This window comes from Crocodylus siamensis, chromosome 5 (assembly GCF_052110815.1).
Source record: "Crocodylus siamensis isolate JL-2025a chromosome 5, ASM5211081v1, whole genome shotgun sequence".
Lineage (NCBI taxonomy): Eukaryota > Metazoa > Chordata > Crocodylia > Crocodylidae > Crocodylus > Crocodylus siamensis.
In genome coordinates this window covers 63,342,268-63,365,794 of record NC_143399.1, presented here as the reverse complement: position 1 = coordinate 63,365,794, position 23,527 = coordinate 63,342,268, and the positions used below count along the sequence as shown (strand labels likewise).

General features: G+C 37.8%; 1 protein-coding gene and 1 long non-coding RNA gene across 6 annotated transcripts in view; one reads left to right on the top strand and one right to left on the bottom strand.

Annotated features, from left to right (window-relative positions):
- Positions 1-23,527, top strand: part of KCNT2 (potassium sodium-activated channel subfamily T member 2) — a 353,399-nt gene that overhangs the window by 105,832 nt on the left and 224,040 nt on the right. For all 5 annotated transcript variants that reach the window (XM_090048564.1, XM_090048566.1, XM_090048565.1 and 2 more), the window contains exons 4-6: positions 10,634-10,690; positions 11,227-11,275; positions 15,301-15,360. In XM_090048564.1, the coding sequence (XP_089904690.1) occupies positions 10,634-10,690; positions 11,227-11,275; positions 15,301-15,360 (166 nt within the window). The remainder of the gene's footprint in view (positions 1-10,633; positions 10,691-11,226; positions 11,276-15,300; positions 15,361-23,527) is intronic.
- Positions 486-23,527, bottom strand: part of LOC149864166 (uncharacterized) — a 189,696-nt gene continuing 166,654 nt past the window's right edge. Inside the window, exon 3 of the long non-coding RNA XR_016442525.1 lies at positions 486-2,562. This is a non-coding gene — a long non-coding RNA (uncharacterized LOC149864166). The remainder of the gene's footprint in view (positions 2,563-23,527) is intronic.

Genomic DNA, 23,527 nt, shown 5'->3' with positions numbered 1-23,527 from the left:
CTCCTTTTTTCCAATGGAAAAATTGGACATTTAGGGGAAAACTTAACAAAACCTCTTATGACATATTTTCTTTTAGAGTGATGAATGAAATGTTTTTTAAGACAAGGTTTTCAAATACTGTTTATTACAGCTGCCTTTTACTCCCTCAACATGATTTCTAATAACTATATAATATTAAGATGTTTTATGTAAGACAGTATACAGTATTAGGATTATTACAATTCCTTTATATAGTAGACATGCTACAACTCTCAAATCCAAGATGCAATTCTTACTCGAGAGGGCACTGTCATCTGCACAGGAGGAGGAAGGAAGGACCCAGGGCCTTCTTTGGTTGTGTATTTCTGCACTGCCTGCAGCCTGCCTTCCTCTAGCGACATTTGATCTAGAGTTTGGTGGAGATAGAGTAGCGTGTCCTCCTCCTGAGTCCTGACTCAGCCCCTCAACCTGGTCACCTCTCCCTTCAAAGGACTGTAAAAGAAACCTAAACATTTTGGTGCTGGAATGTAATCACTGCCTCCTGGACCCTGTGAACTTGAGATCCACAGAAGTATCTAACAGACTGCATCTAGCAACACAAAGGAACTGAAAGTAGACTTCTTGTTTGATGAAAGGTAAAAGTTTCAATTTCTTTGAGTTTGGTATATTAAACTATATTTTCAGTTAATATATTTTCGTAATTTATGTAATTCATAATGGAGTTCTTACCAATCTTACCAATTTGCTTTCTGAGCAAATCATTCTCTACTCTTACCCTAGCAGTGAGGTAAGGTCTGAGGGATGGAGTGGTTCATAGTTATCTTGCTGAGTAGGACTGCCCTCCATCAATTACTACATTTTTCACATACTTCAGCTTAGTGTTTATATATGTAACGTAGCTATTAAATTACTTATTTCTTTTTTTCCCCTCTCAGCAACATGGTGCGACCATCTTCTAACATATGGAAGCATTTCCACACTGCAACTGCAAGTCATTCTGAAAAAAAACTCCAAACAAACCCTATGTTTTGCAAATACTGTCATATTAAATATACATTTCCAAATCCTTCCAGGATGACCAAATACATTCTTGCATGTATGAAATGTCCTGCAGAATAAAAAGTAGCACTTGTAAATGTTCATTGATATCACAAAGTGTTGCCCAGTCAACACTATCAGGTAAACAGATATCTCAACCAACAGTATCCAAAAGATCCCAATAACTTCATATGCAGACAAGATGACACCTGAAAAGCAAGAAAAAACAAGCAAGCTCTTACAAAAGCAAGATCTGCTTCTGGGACACCATTATCAATCACTGAAAACGCACATTGGCAGGCAACATTTAAATTATTAAGATGATCATACCATTTGCCCAGCAGACGTTCTTTAAAGAAGCCTCTTATAGAGTCAGAATATGAATGTGTTATGCAATCTGCGCAAAAAAAAATCAACGAAGCACTCTTGCAATACTTACTGATGGGTAAACAAATATACAGGAAGAAGGAATCATAAATTTTGTGATAACAACACCCCAACCAGTTTTTCATAAAAGCGCTGAAACAGGAAGGAATAGACATACTGCAGAGTATATCAGTAGTATAATACCTGAAGTCTTACAGAAGATTGGGAGTGGTAGAGTATCTTATTTGCTTACTGACGATGCAAGCAATATGAAAGCATGGGAGATCATGATGGACAAATACCCACATTTTACTGCAATAGGATGTGCTTTCCATGGCCTAAACTTGCTTCTTAATGATTTTATGAAGTTGGACACACTGCAAAAGATTTATAACAGAGCAAAAGAAGTTATAAAATATGTAAAATCTACTCATATTGCAGCTGCAATCATTAAGAAGCAGGAAGAAAAAAAAATGAGAAGAAAATTGTGACATTCAAACTTTGTAGTAAAACTATATGGGGTGGGATGGTGATCTCATTTGAAAGTTTACTAAAACACAAAGAAGCTCTTCAAGAAACAGTGATAACTGAAGACCTTAAAATAGTCCGAAGCACAAGGAACACTATACTTCATGAGGATGTCTTCTGGGCTGAGCTGCAGAACTCCCTGAAGATTCTAAAGCCAATTTCTTCAGCAATCACTGCATCTGAATCAGACAGTGCATTTTTGTCAGACATTCCTTACCTAGCGGCCCAGATAAAATCAACTGCTTTGACAGTGTAAGTATAGCTCCACTTACGAGTACGGAAGAAGGAAAAGTGAAAGCTTTCATTCAGAGGTGGGAGGAATTTTGTTGCCAGCCAATTCGTGCTGCTGTAAATCTTTTGGATCCAAGATTCAAAGATAGAAAAGTTAGTGATGATAGTGTTGTTACTGCTTTTGACTGAACTACAAAATAAGCAACACACTTAGGAAATGATGTGGCAAGATACTTGCAAATGTTGCAGAATACAGAACGTGGTCAGGTATTTGGTCCAGGAGTGCAATCTGGGACTCTGCCAAGCATATTCCTCCTGCAACATGGTGGCAAGGCCTTTGTACAACACAACCTCTGACTCAACTTGCTTCTCGTCTGCTTCAGATTCCTTCATCTTCTGCAGCTTGTGAAACAAATTGGTCTATGTTTGGAAAGATACACAGGAAATCAAGAAATAAACTAACCTGTGAAAAAGTACAGGACCTTGTTTCAATCCATGCAAATTTTCAGTTTTCTGAAGTCCATGAAGATAAAAAAGGTTGGTTCAAATTCAGAATCAGAAAATATTAATGTTCCAGAAACTGAGTCTGACTTTCATTAGACAAAGAAACTTGTGGTGCTAATATTTTCAAGGATATATTTGATTGTTTAAATGATATATTGGTTTCATGTGCCAAATTTTGTCTCCAGCCTTGGAAGGATGTTTTTTTCTGAGCAATTTTTCTAAAAATAAGAGTTTCTTCTGTTTTTGGAGATTGCTGACTGTATGGAAGGGACTTTCTAAGTCTAGATAATAAAAACATCCTTTTGTTTACTAAAGTGTTGATGGTTTCTATTTTCAACTTTTATTTTTTACTAGTTCTCATGAACTGGCAAAAATTAGATACGCTTAAGTACCTTAGGGTGCAGCAGCTTGTAGCTCAATCTGTAACATTCATTTAAAACAATTAAAGAATTAGGTTTATTCAACTAATAAAAAGGCATTTATACTTTTACATTTGATAAATATACCAAACATTACAATTTTAAATGGTAATTAAGTTATAATATATTTTATGTTTTTAAAGTAGTAAAGTAAATGTAGATAGGTCAGAAAATAAATATTGCATATATTTCAATTTTTCCACAAATTTCCATTTCCCCTCACCAAAAAAGGTTGTGGTGGTGGACGGGAGAACACATTTTTTTCCCCCATGGCTTCAAAATTTCCAGAAATTTTACATCTCTAATCCAGTGCTTTACATATATTATGCTTTCTAAAACACAACTACTGGAAAATATATACAATATAAATAATCGTAGTTAGGAAAGCAGAAACAAGGGCTTTTATAGAAATTAAAGCAATGATCTTGTGTTTATGGCTTCGAATAAATTATCCATCTGGTGCCAGTTCTTTCATAAACATCGTAAAACAGAAATCCAAGAGGGCTGCATGGGGCCAGAAACCAGACTAAATTAATGCAATTGTCTAGTACAAAAAAATATATAAATACTAAGATGCTTTCATATTAATGATCATTTGTGGTACAATGAGGCTGCTGGCATTACTTTATTTTAAAATCTCCTAATGAAGCAGTGAGCCAAAATAAGCACATATTAAAGAGTACACAAGCTTACTTCTGGATATGCAGGGCAGGTTAAAAACTAAGATAAGCACTAATGACCCAGAACTGACTGTTATCTGAGGTAGCCTTTGATACCTTTGTACTTAAATACAGTGGTTTATTTGCCGGTTACAAGCTATGGTAATTCCCCAAGCTTTCCCCAAACAGTATGTTCCTTTACTTTAGATGCTTAATAATTAACCAGGCAGAGACTGTGTTTGTCCCTGCACTCTATATCATTGCATTGCATTTTCCTAAATGTATTTCAACACACAGTTTAGCATGTTCTGTCCCTATTAAACATTTATCTGGCTTCCTCCCCCGTAGAAATCTCACAGAAGATTCACTTACGTTAGCTCACTAAGGCCCTGAATTCTAACTTCTCTTCCAAGAAGATGGACTTTTATGCCTACATGGAACCTTACTGATGTCAATATGGGGTTCTGCCCATGTGAAGTAACCTTGGATCAGGGCTTAGAGTACCAAAGTCTTACTCTTAGACGTGCTGGGTTTTTTTTTAAGACCATATCTACACACTGGGCACACCTACAACTGTGCAGTTGTTATTTGCTAACGCAAGTACAGGCAGTCCTCGACTTACAACATTTCGAGTTACAACTTTTTGCACTTATAACATTTCTAAATTGAGACCCTGATTTGACTTTCTGACATCTGTTTGAACTTTACAACACTTGATCTGATGTAACATCACGCCAGCAAACAAGTTTGCTGCATCGCTCATTTCCACCTCTGTCCAACTTCCTTGGACACTTCCTTTAAGATAGCAGACAAGACTCCAGAAAAACCTGCAGCCAGGACTCCTGAGAAGATTCCAGCCAAGACCCCTTCAAAAAGTCCAAACAAGAGCCTTTCAGAAAGTCCAGAGAAGTCACCTTAAAGAAGTCCTTCCAAATCAATATGATTGCTATTTACAATATCATTACATTAATGTTGCTATATTACTCATCTATAATTAACTGAGTACAAAATTCTGGGCTATTTTTGGTGAAAATAGGCCATCAGGACTTGGTTCAGGAATGAATCCCCTATTTATAACATAGTTTCTTATGAGAAGATTGGTTCCAAGTTACAACATTTTGACTTAAGATGCAGTTTTCAGGAACCAAATGTGTCGTAAGTCCAAGGACTGCCTGTACTAAATGTCTGCACAGTAACTGTCATTATTATGCAGTCCTGCTTGGGTCATTTCCAGCTCTACTGTGCAGTAGCTCCTTCCTACTGAGCAGTAGCACTGATGTCACATTTCATGCCTGCCAATGCTACATCACCATAGTGATAAGCAATGTTGCTGTAGTTCATCTCTATGGAAATGCAGCATCTCATGTAGATACATCTACTGTGTCCCAGAACTTACTACTAGCCTTCCACGTGTGCTACTGGGGGGAAAAGTACAAGTAGTCCACTGGTCAAATATAAAACTGAAATATGGCAGGCCAAAACACAATTTGAAAAGTGTTTTGCTAAGTTTTCTAAAGTTGATAGTAAAAGGGCTGTGGGTTTTTTTAATACAATAGAAGCAAGAAGCCAGCGAGAGAATTGGTGGGACCTTTCAATGACCAAGGTGTAAAAGGTGCACTCAAGGATGATAGGGCTATAGTGAGAATCTAAATGAATTATTTGCATAAGTTTTACTGAAGAAGATACTGGAGGAATTCTCAAATTGGATCGGTTCTTCCCAGCAGATAGGTCTCAAGAGTTGGATTACATAGAAATGACAATAGAAGAAGTTTTAGAACAATTTGCTAAATTAAATACTAGTAAATTGTCTGGGGCTGGATGGCTTTCAAGGGAGAGTTCTGAATGAACTCAAATGTGAAATTGTAGAACTGTTGGCAAGAGTATGTAACCTACTATTACAAATGGCCTCTGTTCCAGAAGACTGGTGGGTTGCCAACATAAAACTATCTTCAGAAAGGGCTCCAGAGACAATTCTGGGAAATACAGACCAATGACTCTCACTTCCATCCCAGGCGAGTCAGCAGAACATATATTAAAGAATAAAATTGGAAGTTACATAGACAAATATAAACTTCTGGGGAATAACCATCATATTTTTTGTAAAAGGAAATCTCACCTCACAAATCTGCTGGAGTTTTTTGTGGGTGTTAAGCATTTGGACATGGGACATCCAGTTGACATAATATATCTGGACTTTCAAAAATCTTTCAACAACATTTTTATAGGCTTAAAAAAAAGAGAGTTGTCAAATTATTGGAGGAAAGGTTCTTTCCTGGACTGAGAGCTGGTTAAAAGATAGGAAGCGATGTGTACAGCTAAATGGTAACTACTTAGGATAGATGGAGGTCAGAAGTAAAAGTCCTGCAAGGATCTGTGCTTGGCCCAATGTTGTTCAACATTTTCATCAATGACCTGGGAATAGGGACTCACAGTAAAATCTTCAAATTTGCAGATGCTACTAAATTATTTTGAGTAGTCAAATCCCAAACTGATGGAGGGGCTTCAGATATATGTCTCCAAGCTAAGTGAGTGGGCAAAAAATGTCAGATGAACCTTAATGTTGATAGGTACAAGGTAAAGCACATGGGGGAAAAATAATACCAACCATATGTATATAGCAGTAGATTCCAAAGTAGCTTTAACAACTCAGAAAACAGACCTTGGCTAATTCTGTAAAAACATAATTTCAATATGAGGTGGTAACCAAAATAGTTAATACAGCATTGGTTAATAGTGATAGTTAATACAACATTAAGAAGGGAATTGAAAGCACAGTGGAAAAATATCATCATGCCAGTATACAAATTCATAATACACCTGCATCTCCTTGGAGGCTGACATTGGCTCCAGAGAAGAGTGGCTCCAAACTGTCTGGGTCAAACTACAGGGGTGGACATGGTGAGAGAGACCTAGCTGTAGATGTATGCTACAGACCACCAAACCAAGAGGAGGAGTTCAATCTGGAATTTTCTTGAGAACTGACAGAGGCCGTGTGTGCACGGGACATGGTTATCATTGGCCAAGTTTGCAGAGGATACCAAGTTATGGGGGAGCATGGTCATGCTTGAAAATAGGCTGCAGATACAGGCAGGCCTAGACAAGCTGACAAGTTGGGCAGATCAGAACCAGATGAAGTTCAACATTGAGAAGTGTAAAATGGTTCATCTGGGGATAAACAATATCTAACACACTTACAGGCTTGGTGGTGCCAAACTGACTAGCACCACGATTGAAAGGGGCCTAAGGGTAATAATAGATCATAGTATGAACATTAGCCATCAGTGTGATGCGGTAGTCAACAGGGCAAACAATACTCTGGCATGCATCAACCGATGCATCTCAAGCAAAACCAAGGAAGTAATTCTTCCACTTTACTCAGCACTGGTGAGACCACAGCCTGAGTACTTCGTCCAGCTCTGGGCACTGCACTTCACCAAGGAAGTGGAAAAATGTGAGAGAGTCCAGAAAAGAGCCATATAATCAGGGACTTTCAAGGCAAGCCATACGAGGAAAGACTAAGGGACTTGGGTCTCTTCAGCCTAAAAAAGAGAAGGCTGAGAGGGGACTTGGTAGCAGCTTACTGCTATATCAGGGGAATACATCAAGGGCTTGGCAAACAAGTGTTCATCAGGGTATGCTTGGAGAAAACCAGGAGTAATGGCCACAAACTCCTGGAAGACGACTTCAGGCTTACCACTAGGAAAAACTTCTTCACAGTCAGGGTGTTGAGACTGAGGAATAAATTCCCTTCAGAAGTGGTCCAATCACCTACTTTGGAAATCTTCAAAAGGAGACTGATGGTCACCTGACCCCAGTTGACTTTCCTGCCTAGTGCAGGGAGGCTGGACCCAATAATCTTGCAAGGTCCCTTCCAGCCCCTTCCAATCTATGAATCTTTAATACTATGTGAATTTTGGTGTCTGCATCTCAAAAAGGATGTCATAGAATTAGAAAAGGTACAGAAAAGGGCAACCAAGATGATCAGGGTATGGAGCAACTGCCATACCAGGAGAAATTATAAAAGCTTGACTATTCAATTTGGAAAGAAGAAGGCTCAGTGGAGTTATGACCTATAAAATCATGAAGGGTATGGCAATGACAATGAAATCAAAGAGGCCTTCAGAGCAGAAGTGTTGGAAGAAATATAAACTGGAGAAATAGAAGACACTGAAAGTTGGTGGCAAGAGGCAGCAGATAAGATCAGGAAAGTGGGAAAAGAAATTTGCTGAGTGTCATTTGGAAAGATGCCTGTTGGGAAAGAAACCTGATGGTGGAATGAGAGGTCAAGGAAGTGGTAAGGTAGAAGAAGAAATGTAAGAAATGGAAAAATACAGGGGACCCTCTGGAATTTGAAGCATATAAAATGAAGAGGAAGAGGACTGATGCTAAGGCCAAAAACACTGCAATGGATGATTTCTACTGAGGGCTAGAAACAAGAGGGCAGAAGGAATTGTACAGGATTGTTAGAAGAAGAGAGAGATTGACAAGGGATGTGGTGCAAAGATATGATGATCAAAGATGAATTTGGCATACTGTTGATGAATGAAGAAGAGATTAAGGACAGGTGGAAAAAATATTTTGAAAACCTGATGAACAAAGAGAACCCAAGAAGTTTGCAAGCAAGTGCCACAGAAAATCAAGGCATGGTGACTGACATCAGCAGAATGGAGGTGAAAAGAGCATTGAACAAAATGAAGAATGGAAAAGCAACAGGACCTGATGATATACCAATGGAATTTTGGAAGGTCTTGTGGGGAAGAAGGAATCAATATACTATGGGAGATGTTTAAAGCAATATTTGCCACAGAGAAGATGCCAAATCAATGAAACAGGAGTGTTCTGGTGGCAATATTCAAGCAGAAAGATGATGTCCAGAATTGTGGCAACTACTGGGGAGTCACTTTGAAGGTATGGAAATGAGTGGTGGAGAATCATTAAGGACAGAGGTAGTCATTGGAGAAGGCCAGTATGGATTCATGCCAAGGGAAAGTACCTTGGATCTGGTTTTTGCAATAAGACAGATGATGAAGAAATGCAGGGAAAGTTATAAAGATATCCATTTAATTTTTATTGACCTGGAGAAAGCCTATGATCATGTACCCAGGGGAACATATGGGAGTGCCTAGGAGTTAAGGAGGTCCTGGAAACATATGTCAGAATCATCAAGGACACATACTGGAAATGTGAGGGGTGGTTCAAGAGAGACAATAGGAAGTGCAAGCTGGATTGGACCAATGGAAAGAAGTGCTAGAGGGAAGAGGGATGCAGATTAATTGATGCAAAACAGAATATACACACTGTGATTTCTCTGAGGTACCTGATGTTGGAAATGTGATAATTTATAGGAAACATGTTCAGAAAGTTGACAAGTGCAGGTATCTGGGGTCAGCCATTCAGCAGAATGTAGACTTAGATGAGCTGAACCATTGAATAACAGCAGGATGGACAAACAGGAAATTAATTGGCAATAGGAATATTATGCAATAGGAGAATATCAGTGAAGCTGAAGGGGAAAGACTACAAGACGTGTGCATCCAGTGCTATTGCATGGAGTGGAGACATGGCCCCCAAAGAAAACTCAAGAAAGGAAAGTGAACTTGAGACAGATGAGAATGCTCCAGTGGATGTGTGGAATGACAAACCTGGATAAAATGAGGAATACGTACATCAGAGGATCAGTGAATGTAGTGGCAGGGCCTAAGAAAGTACAGGAGAGAAGACTGGCATGATATGAGCATGTTCAAAGGAGTCTTCAAGAATACATGAGAAAAGAAGCTATCAGAATGGCATTACCAGGGAGAAGGAGAAGAGGAGATAAATATGAGATGAAGAGATATAGTGGAGAGGAAAATGAGAGAGAAGGAGTTGAAAAAGGAAAATACATATGATCGAAGCTGGTGAAGATCCAAGACCTGCAACAGTGAGTCTGTTCAGATGGGACAAGTGAGGAAAGGAGGAGGAGAAGAAGATCATCATCAGGAAGGGTATGGACAAAGTGAAAAGAGAAGCATTACTTATTAAGTCCCAGAATACAATAACTAGGGGACATTCACTGAAATTATCGAGAGAAAGGTTTAAAACTAACATACAAAAATTAGTTTTTATGCAGCTCATTTAACTTGTGGAACTCCTTTACACAAGAGGTTGTTCACATTGTTACCATGGGAGGCTGTAAAGGTAAATAGCTAGCCAGGTTCAAAAAGGGACTAAGCAAATTCATGGATGACAGATCCACTAACAGTTATTAAGCGAAATAGACAGGGATGCATCCTCTGACTAAGAAGGATATAACAGAGGACAGATTATTTTAGATGTACCCTGTTTATATGTCCCTTCTCTAAAACATCCACTCTTGCTACTGTCAGAAACAGGATACTGGGCTACACGGACCATTGGGCGAACCCAGTATGACAGTCTTTATTTTCTTATGTTTTTATCAATACAAAATACAATCACATAAGATATGCACAGTAGATTTTTTTAGATGCCATTAAATCTTTCCCTATAGAATCGGAAGTTAATAATATGTCTTCTGTAAGAGGAACTGTAGTATATGCCTGATTTTTTGGGATTATGACGACAGAACCTTTTAGTGCTCTCAGTGCTCCCATCTTTCTATGGCCTCTGTTGCAGAATTAGTGGTTCCTCTGGAATTCTGGTGTTTACTTCATGCTCATTACATACTTTGAAAAATATTACATTTTTGATTCCCACATTTTTTATATTTCTATGTTAGAATATCTGCACCTCAGTGCCTAAGTTCATTTAGTTGTCCTACCTAGTACTTGACATATTTTGTAGAATAGTATTAACAAGCTAATAATGATTCTTGTTTTTCTCCTTCTACCCCCTTCAATTGTCCTGTTATTGTAAATGGACATTTCATGTGGATATGCTAACTTCTGGCAGCAAGGAATTAAACTGGGGTTGTTCAAGTCAAAACTATACACCTGAAAAGATTAATTGGTGAGTCCCAGTTTTTTAAATTACTGGAATTTTTTAGTACAAAGAATTATAGAAAGGACTGTCCTTAATACAGATGAAGAAATGCTATTGACTTAATAGTAGTTCTGTGTATGAATGAAGGCTAAATAACATGTGGTTTTCCTCTGCCTCCTTAAAATACATGAATGATTTATCTCTAAAGAACTTAGCCTAGTGTCCACCAAAGGTAATAAAAGAGTTGTATTGATTTTGATGAACATTAGATTAATTCTGAAGTATACAGCTGGTCTAAAGATAGTAAATGGATAGCTGCCCCCTGAAAAAAATGATTATAGGAAAATAATTAGCCATAACTACTGTATATGGTTATTTCTCCCAACTGTCTTGCTTTTATATATTTAATCAATTGCATTGTATTTATATAAAAAAATAGAGGGCTGATTCAAACCTCATTGAAGTCAGCAAGACTCTTTCTATTGACTTCGCTGGGCTTGGATCAAGCTTATCAAATAGCTTTTGTTTAATATAAATTTTATTTTGTTATTGTGAGCTGACAGGTCTCCTATCATTTGGGTGAACAGAAGCTTGCCGTTGTGGGGGTTACAGGTAATGTATAATTTGAACATTTTAGCAATTTTTTAAATGTATGGTCTAAGTAAACATTATTACAATGTTTCAGGGAAGTTAATAAGCACATAGCAATAGTTACAAAACTAAGGTATTTCACATATGTTGCAACACGTTACAAGGATAATTATAAAGCAATAAGGATAAACTAAGAAAGCAAACCTGATTTCATCCAATGTGGCACTACTTATTTCACTAGTCTGGAATATATTTGTATTTTAAATAAAGTACTGCAGATGAAGAGAGAACATACTAAAAATTATTCTATTATTCACTTTAATTAAAAGTAATTTTCCTTAAAAATTACATAAATCACTATCAGCCCAATATTGTTGCTTTTACTAAAATGACTGGTTCTAGTGTTGTACACTATGGGCCTTGTTACACATTAATTGTAGGTGACTTCTGAAGTGCTTAACACCTCCACTGTTCATACATTAACACCTGAAACTAGTTTTAAGCACACTTTAGGTGGCTTATAGTTACACCACTCCAGGGCCAGTTTATCTCTGATCTGTTACCCAGCTCATGTTACATTAATGGGTAGCCAATCCCCATAGATGAGTACCCAGGTCTTCCAGCATCCTGGAATTCAGTGTCCCCTCCCCTAACCTCCTGTACTATGTGGACACACTTTCCAACCCCTAAAATCTACTGGCCAGGGGACAGTTCTGGCACCAAGCCAACTTCTTCTCCTGCTCCCAGGAGTGCGACCCCATGCAAACAAGCTGCCAGCTAGCCAAGTCACAGGGCATGGATGGGTTCAGCAGTGGGATCTATGGGGATTGGGAGGAAACAAGGTAGGGGGCCAGATTGGATCCTCATGAGCTGGGGTTTCCTTCCCAGGAGAGGAGCAGGTGCTCTCCCAAAAGCACCTTCCCTCAATGTTCCCATCTCTCAGGCACGCCAGGAAGTATGACCAGCACCCCTCACTCCCCAATCCCAAATCCCAATTCATTAAAACATGAGGCCTTCTTTACCTTACTTCCTCTTTCTTTCTTTTTAAATTCTTTTTTTTTTACTTTTTATTTTAGGTTTCAGTGACTGACTTGCGGCATTTTACCACCCTTACCCCACCCCCATTTCCTTTCCACCTCCCATATCATTATCAATGTTTCTCCCAGAAGAAAGCACACCATCACCCCATTAACTCTAGACCTCCCAGCTCCATATTCTCCGCCTCCACCCAACAACCCATCTTGCACACCACCCCCATCTAGAGCAGGGATTGATCCTGTAGTGGCAATTTACAGCAGTATATGTAGTGGACAGTCAAAGAAGGTTTTGAACCTTAAGGTGTGACCACTCTGAATTCAAGCTAGCTTTAACACTGATCAACATTTGAGCAGCGTAAAGTGCAATGTGTAAAAAAGCCCTAAAACTAAGTTATTATAGGGCCGATCTACACGTTGTCTGTGGCAGCATTGTCACTGTGCCAGGCTTTAGTGCATGGTTATGTTTAGCGGCTACTTCACCTTGGGTGCACATTATAACAAGGGAGCATGCCACTATGGTGAAGTAGCTGCTGGTCACGTGTAGATACCTGTGGATGCTACATCATCACAGCACATTTCTACGGTGACATAACATCGTGTGTAGATGCATCCATAATGTAGTATACTTAGAACTATATCTTAAATGTACCAGGAAGGTAAAGCTAGGACATAATATGCTAGCCTACGTGCTCCATAGAACATCTTGCTCTGAAAATATATATCAGTGGTTTGTGATTTGCCTTGGACTTCTTAGCTTCTGGGTGTGACTAAAGTAGTTGGTTTTAATTCATAGAATTCTAAATTACTTTGGCCCATGGGTATAAACAACTGCCTTTCTCCCTGTGATACATTACAGGAAGATCAATAATCGCACCCAAACATGATTCTTCTTCCCCTTAGTAATAAATAAGGGATTTTTATTGGGGTATCTATGAGGGATCAAACCCTTGGCCCCAATAGCCTGATGCTGTTAATGTTCAATGAAAATTGCAAGATTTAGTTTTCAAAAAGGGCTGTGGCAAAGGCAATATTATTTAGGATATGTAATTTAAGGAGAACAGAGGGTTGGTTTTTTTTAATCTTACCTGCAATATTAGGTCTTATTTAGTTATTTTATTTTCAATATCTTGTAATAGTTAATGCAAATTAACTAACTAAATAGAAATAAAATAAATAAAAATAAAAGTAATGAAGCTTTCAGAGTTTCAGCATTTCTTAGAAACAGGTTTGCAGTTATTAAAATTTACATGGTTTGTGAAGTCCATAGATTGTTTTTAATGCTAAGCTGCCAGCTTCTGAAAACCTTCTGAGATATTTGTGGGAGTCCCTCTAAGTAACTAATTTTTGTAGTAAACATCCCTTAACCTTCTAGTAAAATAATACCATCATGTTTTTGCACTATGCACAATTCCATTATGGTGATTTATCTTGCTGTGTAATACAGGAGATTATTAAAGCAATATTCCCCTGATGGAGATAGCTTTTGAATATTTGTTTAAAATATGCAAGACTTGACCAAGATATCCAGATTACTTTCTTTGATTTAATTTGTAAATCCTGAGAGACAGCCTTAATATATTTGGATACCAGTCTCTGTCATATTCATATTCTGCTAATGTATTATAGTCAATAAATACAGTAAGATTTTATACAAACACACACAAAAGAGGATACATATGAGAACTGCAAATTAAAATTCACTGAAATTCACTGGTGTGGAAGATAGAAACTTCCACTTTATCTGAAGCAATGTTAATTATTTAGGTATACTAACAGGTTGCAATAGAAATAGCATTTTTAGAATTTTTTAATTTACAGTATCTGTTCTGAATCTTGATAATGTTATTCTAAATGCATGTACTAGAATGTGATGGGTTTTCAGTAGTAGTGAGCATTAATTTTAAATTAGGATTTCTAAGTCTAATTTAATTCCAGGCTCCAGACTAAGATGTACATGTGTACAGATATAATCACCACAATATCCAGTAAAAGAAAATATTGTATTTAATGTACACACAATTTCAAATTACTTTTGAGTTTATTTAAAATATGAAGTCATGTAATGTGTAAAGAGCGCATAGGTACTAACTGACAACTGACAATTGACTTTGCATGTGTCAAGTAGCTCAACTGTCTGTAGTAAAAAATGCAAGAGCCAAGGATTTTTGGGGGTGATACCTTTTCCTGGACATGCATTACTGAGGATAAATCTTGACACGATTTTGAATGCAGGGCATTGACCTAATGAAGAATGCCTTTCATTCAAAAGCCTGACAATCATCAGTTTGTCTAATACAATATATTGCTCCAAAAAATCCTTGCCGCTTGCATCTAGACCATCATGGCTACATCACTCCAACATTAACAAAATATGTAAAAAAAATTATTTGCTATATGATTAGTCAATAACATTATCTTTTTACATAGAGATTTATAATCTTTTTACAACAACCATGTATCCTATATAGGATTAAGAAAAATCATGCTTCAGTAAAAAGGCTGAAAATGGCGAACACTTCCCTTTCCCTTTTATGTACCTGCTGTGTTTACAGAGTTAATCACTTATTTGATAAACTTCATTATATATACCTCATCTGCACTCCTCCCCCACCCCCAACAACACTTTGTCTTGTTATAAAAGGACAAGTAGCAGCTTTCGGCAAATTCTAGCTATCTCTGTTCTGAATCTCATCAAAATCTTAGAGAGACCAGTTTGCAGATCTTCTGAAAGAGCATTTATAAAGGAAATTCAGTGGCTTGACTTAGGGGACAGTCTGAGTCTGGGCAAATGCAGGGCACAGATGTTAGTGGATTTTGACAGGGTTTGAATTTTCCTCAGCATTTTCAATTTGGAACTTAATATGATTAATATGGTTTAATTTTTTTTTAAACGTAAGTTCAGTTAGTTTTGATAATTGTTAAACATTTGATGGCATTTCTCCAGTTCAAATTTGCTTTATTTTGTTACTTTACAAATCTTGTATTAACATATGTCTATCTTTACTTTAGGTTTCAGTGGCTTTAATAAGTCTGTTTGAAACAATGCTCCTGAGCTATCTGAGCTACAAGGTAAGCCTTCTTAGCTCAGTTCTTTGGATTTAGTAGATACATTTTCATTAATGGTAATGGGAGCATAAAAATCCCTTTGTGAGGAAATATAATAGTTGCAGGTAGGCATAAGAAAAAATAGTAATCTTAACTGTCTAGGATTTTTTTAAAGGCTAGCTGGTGGTTCAAGAAAAACATGCTGTATCCCTGTACCAAGGTATCTAACTCATATCTATGATTTATTAAATTCTGATCCATTTCTCTCTGGGCCTGAACCAAAGCTTATTGAAGTCAATGGGAGTTTTGCCATCATTGGAATAGGAGCAATGTTTATTTTAAGGAAAGCTATAGAAAACTAAATTATAATAAATATCATGGTATGAAGACATACAGGTAGAAATAAGCACCCAAATGTCTGCTAGTGTAAATTGGTCTCATTTCATTAAACTTAGAAAAGTAGAACTAAAAAAAAAAAAGTCAAACTAAGTCAATTTCCTAAAGTAGAATCTAGTACAAGAAAAGTAGTGTAGATTTGTAATATCTAGACTATAAAGTTTCCAATATGGGGAAACAAATATGTGGCAAATAGCACCTTTGTTTCTGGAGATGTGATAGCTTCCTTCTTCAATGTTGCCAGCATGCTGCTGGGAATGGTGTTAGCTTAACCTTAAGTAATACAATGTGACATTAAAGGCCTTGTTGCATGGGATACTTAGGAGGTGTGTCTACATATTCATGAATGCACTATAATTATGGGACTAATAATAACAGGTACTAACTAAAATAACAGGTACTAACGGGTACTAAGTTAATGCACCATAATTGGCACTATTACACATTAGTGCAGAAGAACACTTTTTGTGTGACACTTAATGCACATAGGACTAATGTGACTATGCTTTAGCAGTTTTTGCCAGCCACACTAGTGAGCAGTAGAATTAGTTCAGTGTGCATTGTCTCATGTAGACATGCCCAGTAAGTGTTAAATATGTACAATATTAAAGGCAGGATATTTTCAGAGCAACTGCACAGTAATGTTAACTTCTACCACACACAACTTGTTGTCTTTTGGTCCCAGTCCTGGCACCACACCAGTCTTGAACTGGCTCTGATATGGTGTAGAGCTCAGACCAACGATCAGCTCTGGGCACCCAGTTTTCAACTTAATCCTGAAGGAACGTGACAAACAAAAGGTCCAGGATCTTTTTCCTGATATGTGTGGCTTTCCTCATCCCATCTTGAGGTTTGATACATCAGAGGGGTCCCTGGCTGATATCATGCCTGAGTGAGGAATGCAAATTGCTCATATTGTCTTCATGAAATAGTCCAACAATAGCTTAAGAAGTGTTACTTAATACAGGCTGGACATACCCCTTGCACAAAGAGTCATAATTTTGCTAGGAAACAAGAGTATGTGTAATTGCTTGAACACATGGATACTTGCATTTTAAGTGTGTTTAACACATACTAAATGAACTGTGCAACACATCCCTAAGGAATGCAATGGTGTTGTGACCGTGAACAAATATCTCATCTGAAGGTGTCCTGATTATGCAAGTCAGAACCCAAGGAAAAAGAGGAGTGGCACAGCCCTTTAGTCCTTCCAAGCTACATTGCTGCTCAGTGACCAAGGAAGGCACACTTTCGAATGACTGCAAGTAACTGGAATGAACTGCTTTTAACATGTAGAGGTACACAACATTGTCTCAGAGGAAAAAGTGGTAGCACACTTAATCTCTCATATTCCAGAGGTACTTAAAGTGAGACAATGAGATCCCAGAGCAGAAGGTTTTCTTCTCCTGGGAGAAACGTGACATCTATTTACACCCTGGGAATGACTTTTTTTCCCCTCAGGAAAATGAAGGCTATGTTCTTGATTGTTTTTGCTGGTATTAAAAATCAGATAACATTTTTTCCCAGATCTAGGTTAATCACGTGTTAAATTCTAATTTGAACAACTCCGTACTCCTAATTTAATTTCATTCAAATCTTAACTTCCTGTCTTAAACCAGTGGAAAGATTTACTGACAGCAGTTTAAAAGGGTGATATAGTTCAGTCCATAGGTGTCTCCGGTTTAGAGGGAGAGAGGAGATGCATACAAATACAGACACAAACATATATATATATTTCTTTGGGAACCTTTGAAATGAAAGACTATATGTACAGTAATAATATCATATCATCTTCAGATTATATTATGTTATGTAACTCCCTGGTAGTGTAGAATTAGCATGTATGTAACTCCCTGGTAGTGTAGAATTAGCATGTATGTTGCATGATATTATGAACCAGTGGAAATACAGAATCAATATTTCTGTGGCATCACTGCTTCTATGAACTTGCAGCAATGGAGAATGCCTGTTCCCTGCAGCCTTTCTTATAATAATATGAAAACTAATAGTAATAGGGGAAGGGAACAGAGAATTCAAAACACTTACTGTCATCAAGTACAAAATAAAAGATATGTGAATGAAATGGTGAGTTTAAAGCCTACATTGCCACATTTTGTGTCTATGTTTAAATGGTAGTGAAAACAAGAATATGAGATATAGCTATAGAATTGGGCATGCTGCCTAAGACAGCCCCTTTATTATTTCTCAAATCTATTTGGTATCAGAGAATAATATTTAAAACCAAGAACTGGAACTTAAATTGTTTAAAATCTTTCACTTCATCAGTGCCATTTACAGCCAAGATTTCAAAGTACTGGATTCCTGATTTTGGGTACAGAACTTTATATACAGAGTTATTTTCCTTTATGCTGGATATCCAGTGCTCTTATACTTTTAATTATATTGTGCTAATTGGCCACATATTCTAGGGTTCTGAATGTTGTATTACTTATACAAGTAACTGAGTCAACTGTATGAAAAAATACAACTATTTGGTGTTAGCATTTTTTCACTTCTCATACTTTCCACTTAGTTTGTATCAGTTTGAATGATTTAAAGTTATGGTGAATCTGTCCCATTCATAGTTATTCAGATGTGTGCACATTGCATACCACCCTGATTTGCCACAGATATGTTTGCAAACATAAATGACTATGCATGACGATGGTCAGTCCTTCCCAAAATATCTTATAATAATGAAAAAAATGTACATTTCCTCAACTGATTATTTTCATGTCACATGCTTGCATATAAGCAAATGTACTTACTCAATCTGTTAACTTTAAGCCCCCATTTTCACATAGTAATATAAATAATACAAATATCAGAGCCCCTTCATAATAGCTGACAGTTTATAGATGTTATGAATCATAGAATGGGAAAAATAGGTATTATTCTCAGGTATTCCTACATTAGAGGTGCAGCAAAAGACTTCTGGGAGATGTTAATTTAATTGAATGATTGGAATCTGACAGATTTTATCTCAGATATCAGAAACTTTGCATCCGGCCATGCCAGGATTAGCATGTTAATTGTAGAATAATCATAATATACCACATGTTCAACCAGTTTATAATGCCATAAAATGGCAAACCAGCCAGGAAGATGTCCCATGGATTATATGCACATGGAAACATAAGAACTACTTTTTACTGGGTCAGACCATAGATCCATCTTTCCCAATATCCTGTGTCACATAGTGGAAGAGAATGGACGCTGAAAGGGAGAATGAACAGGTTAGGACAAGGGTTTTCTTCACTGCTTTTGTCTCACTTGCAGCCTCCATAATTTAAGGTCTAGATTAGAAAGTCCTGATTCAGAGGCTGTATTCCTAGCTCCCATGCTCAATAGCAACTGGTGACCCTTTCCTCCAAGAATTTATCCAATTCATTTTTGAATCTGGCTAAACAGTCAGTTTGCACATCTTACAGCAATGAGTTGCACAGTTTAATTACATGCTGCATGAAAACAGAGGTTCCTTTGGTTAGTTTTAAACTTTTTACCTACCAGTTTCATTTTATAATGCCTGGTTCTTGTCTTGTGACAGATAGGGATTAATATGAGAGATAGGGATTAATAAATTCCTATTTACTTTCTCTCCACCATTATGTTTTTTGTAAAGTCTTATCATGTCCCCCCTCAAGTGTCTCTTTTCAAAACTAAATTGGCCTAGCCTCTTTAGTCTATCCTCATATAGAAGCCTCTCTATATCGCTAAACATCCTTGTTGCCCTTCTTTGTACCTTATCTAGTTATTCTGTATTCTTTTTAAGGTATGGGCTACAAACTGGGCACAGTATTCAAGGTGTGGACACAACATGGATTTATAAAGAGGCATAATGTTACTTTCTGTTTTGTTTATAATTCCCTTTTTGATAATCCCTAATATTTTATTCGCCTTTCAATGGGCATCCCAGCTGGTTGGTGTCAATGGAGACAAAAGTCCCAGATTTTAGTGAACTGTTCACAATGACTCCCCAATCTCTTTCCCATGAGGTAACAGCTAATACCCATCACAGTGTAGGTATAGTTTGGGTTATTTTTGCCCCAAAAGGTGCATCACTTTACAGTTATGTACACCAAATTTCATCTACCATTTAGTTGCCCATTCACTCAATGGGCAACATTCTTCTGTAGTTCCTCTCAGTCCACTTTGCTCTTCACCATTTTGAATAATTTTGTATTACCTCCAAATTTAGCCACCTCACTACTCACCCCTTTTTCCAGATCATTTATGAATATTTTAAATAGCATTAGTCCCAACACAGATCCCTGGGGGATCCCTCTGTTTAGTTCTTTCCTTCCCCCAAAAATGACTATTTATACTCTTTGTATTCCATCTTTGAACCAATTGCTATTCTATGAGTGGATGTTTCCTACTTCTTTAAGAGTAGGGTAACCATACATCCTAGATTGGGCAGGACAGTACTAGATTCAGCAAGCCATCATAGCATCCCAGCCAGCTGGTGTAAATTGAAGCAAAACGTCCAGATTCAGCTGCTTCAGGAAGAGGTAAAGGCAGAGGCAGAGGCTGAAGTTGCTGCTCCCCCCAGGTCAGGGCTGGCTTCTCCTCAGCAGTAGCTAAAGGTGGAGGGGTGGGGTGGGGGGATAAGCTGGACTGGGCACCACTTTTCCTGCCTCGTGGGGGGGGTCAGCCAGGGCAGGGGAGGGGGCCATGGCTGGGGCTCAGGCACCTGTGTAGGGTGAACTGGGATGGCTGCCTTCTGCTGGCAGCCTCATGTCCTGCTGCTATGGCTCTTGCATAGGCCTGGGCTGTGTGTGGTGGTCCTGGGCAGCTGCCAGAAGTGGGGGGTGGGAAGGGTCACTCCCAGCTGAGTCCAGTCTCTGCACATGGGGAATGGAACCCAGCTATGGGCCTCCATGATATCGTGCCTGCCCTATCAACAGGACTCCTGGGCATCACAGGGTCAGGAGTTTGTGTGTGTGTATCGGGTTGGGAGTGGTGTGCATCCCCTGGCCTGGATTCCCTTACCCTGTCCTGGATTTCCTCCTTGTTTTTTATCCCCATTGTTTATGGTTTCACTTCTATAAGGAGTGTCAATCCAAAATGTGTACTGTTTTGCACCTATCTGCTTTTCCCCAGTCTTTAGTTTAGAAGCTGCTTGGTTTATATGTGGCTTTACTTTGAATGTGTGACATGTTAAGCCATCTGGCATCAGGCTGCTTGGCAAAGCTTTAATAGGTCCCAGGGCATAGGGATTTGATGGGTTCCCCGCTAAACTGGCACATTTCAAGCCTTGCTGGGCAGTCCCCCAAGGTTTAACATGCTGCACATTCAAATGAAAAACACTACACAAATACCATCCACAAAAGTGTTCTACCATAAATGTGGAACATCTCTCTGTCTGGTTTGCCATTATAGGATATGATAAATTGGTTGAACATGTGGCATGTTAAAATATATTACGTGATAAAAACATGTTACATGGAACATCTTCCAAGAGACATAACAGGAAAATTGGGCTTTCTACACACTACTCAAACTATACCCTTGAAGGAACTTTCATGATCTCATACTCTTAAAGAAGTGTCTAGGTGGCTCTAATTTATACTTCTTTGCCCCTTCGTGAAGTGTAAGAACATTTAAGGAATGAAAGATAATGATAACCACTTTAGCAAGTCAAGTACCTCATACAGACACAACCCAGACAAGCAATCTTTTCACTGAGGCTGAGAAAAGAAGGAGAAGGGAACCTACAGCAGTTTTATATCAATATGCAGACCTAGTTCACAAGAGTTGTTTGCAGGAAACCGATTTCAGCCACTGTGAGGTCCTTTTACTCTGCGACAGTGACATAAAGGAACCTTAGCTTAAATGTGAGTCAGGCCACATCTTTTTAATAAAATATTTCTGAGCTCTTAAAAGTTAGACACAACCTTTGGGGTATGATTTCAGTAATGACTACATTACTTCACAAGGAACCTCAGGGACTATCCCAACTATCTATGTGAGAAAGACTCTTTAAGGTTAACAGTTAATCTTTTGACAACTGGTTGTGAGATGTGAGCAATGTCTGTATATAGAGGGATGTGGCCTTTTTGGTTTATCATGCCATCAGGATATATAGTTATGTGATCTGCATGTTTCAGCGCTAGCATATGTTTAAAAGAGGAAAAGATGCATGTACTATTTTTCATAACTGCTCATTTGGAAAATACAGACACTTTGTTCTAAGTAAAAGTGGGCAACACAAACTGTCTTTCAACAGCCCATGAGATAGCAAGCCACAGAGCAACAGGATCTCTGTGTGTTCACAATTCTGAATGAAGCCACATCTGCATCAGACATTTTTGCTGCCAGAACTTTTTTTGGTATATATACAGCTGGTGACACTGTATCACTAAAACATGGGCACATTTGCCTGCTTCTGCCAGTATTATATGTCCTCACTGTGGAAGGCTGTATTGGCAGAAGACATGATGCACACAGTGGGTAGAAGCCAAAGATTTCCAGCTGCTGACATGGTTATATCATTGGAAGGCATCTACAATGGTGTTCTGCAAGCAAAATTATGACAGCTGGAGTCTTCTATTATTCAAAGGGGTTTATTCATATAATAGATTTAAGATGGTTTTGCAAGTTTAGATCAAATGTGTGTGTGAGTGTAGATCATGCAAGGAACCTACTTCATGTTTTGTCTCCTTTTCCTCTCCTGTGAGGGACACCACAAATACCAACAACAACAACAAAAAAATCTGTAGTCTTTTGTTAGGAAACAGGAAGGAAAAGCTTTATATATAACAAAAGGAAAGGTATTCATTCAGTAAGAACTCAGATTCGTGAGTTTATAATGATTTAAACATTTGAACTTAACATTTTATTTGGGTTTTTATTCTTACTACAGATAAAACAAGAAGCTTTAATTATAATTTTACTTCTGCTTCTAGGACTATTTCCAGACTGAATATTTAAAATTATCCATTAAAATTGTGTCTTTCATTTGTCACAAAAATAAATAAATAAATAAATAAATAATGAATCTGGCAATGTAGTATCACTGGCTTCTGGAACTAAAAGGGGAAAATGAAAAAGTGTGTTTTTATACACAATGTTCATTTAGTATTCAGTGACTAATTCAGGCAAGAAGGATTAATTAGTTTGTCAATAAAAATGACAAATCATTTATGGATAGTTAAATATTAAAAAAGAGTATGGCACTGCAAATACTTAGAACATTGTCATGATATATAATTCAATGGTTATTATTAGCCTTATTAACTGAGTCTTACTATACATTTTTTTTAAAAGAGAAAAGTTAGGGATTATTGTTTTTTATTTTTTAAATTATTATTTCCTGATTTCTGCAAGTTTCTCAGGTGGCATGTGTTTCCTTTCTGGGTACCACTAATTGCATCCTTGAACGCTTCCCTGAGGACATGCTTCACTGACTGCTATGTCAGAAGTCAGATGTCTCGAACAGCTAACCACTTCTCATACTAATTTATCCTCATACTATGCCTATGAAGTAGAAAAGGAGAATTGTCATGGTTAAGAATGAGAAATAAAAATGTATCATGAGTGTCATCCAACTTTGACTAAAATCAGTGGACAGACACCTATTTTCTAGGAGACAGATTAAGAACCAAGGGATTGCCCCAAGGATGCACAGAAAAGTCTATAGCTGAGGCAGAAGTGAAAACTGAGATTTTTGGAATCCAAGTCTTAGTTCAGCATCACAAATATAAAACAATCCAAATGCTGTATTGGTACATTTCTCTCACAATTTGTTGGGCAGAATGAGTGGTCAGGGTTATTGGTGGCTGGAAGGAAGGCC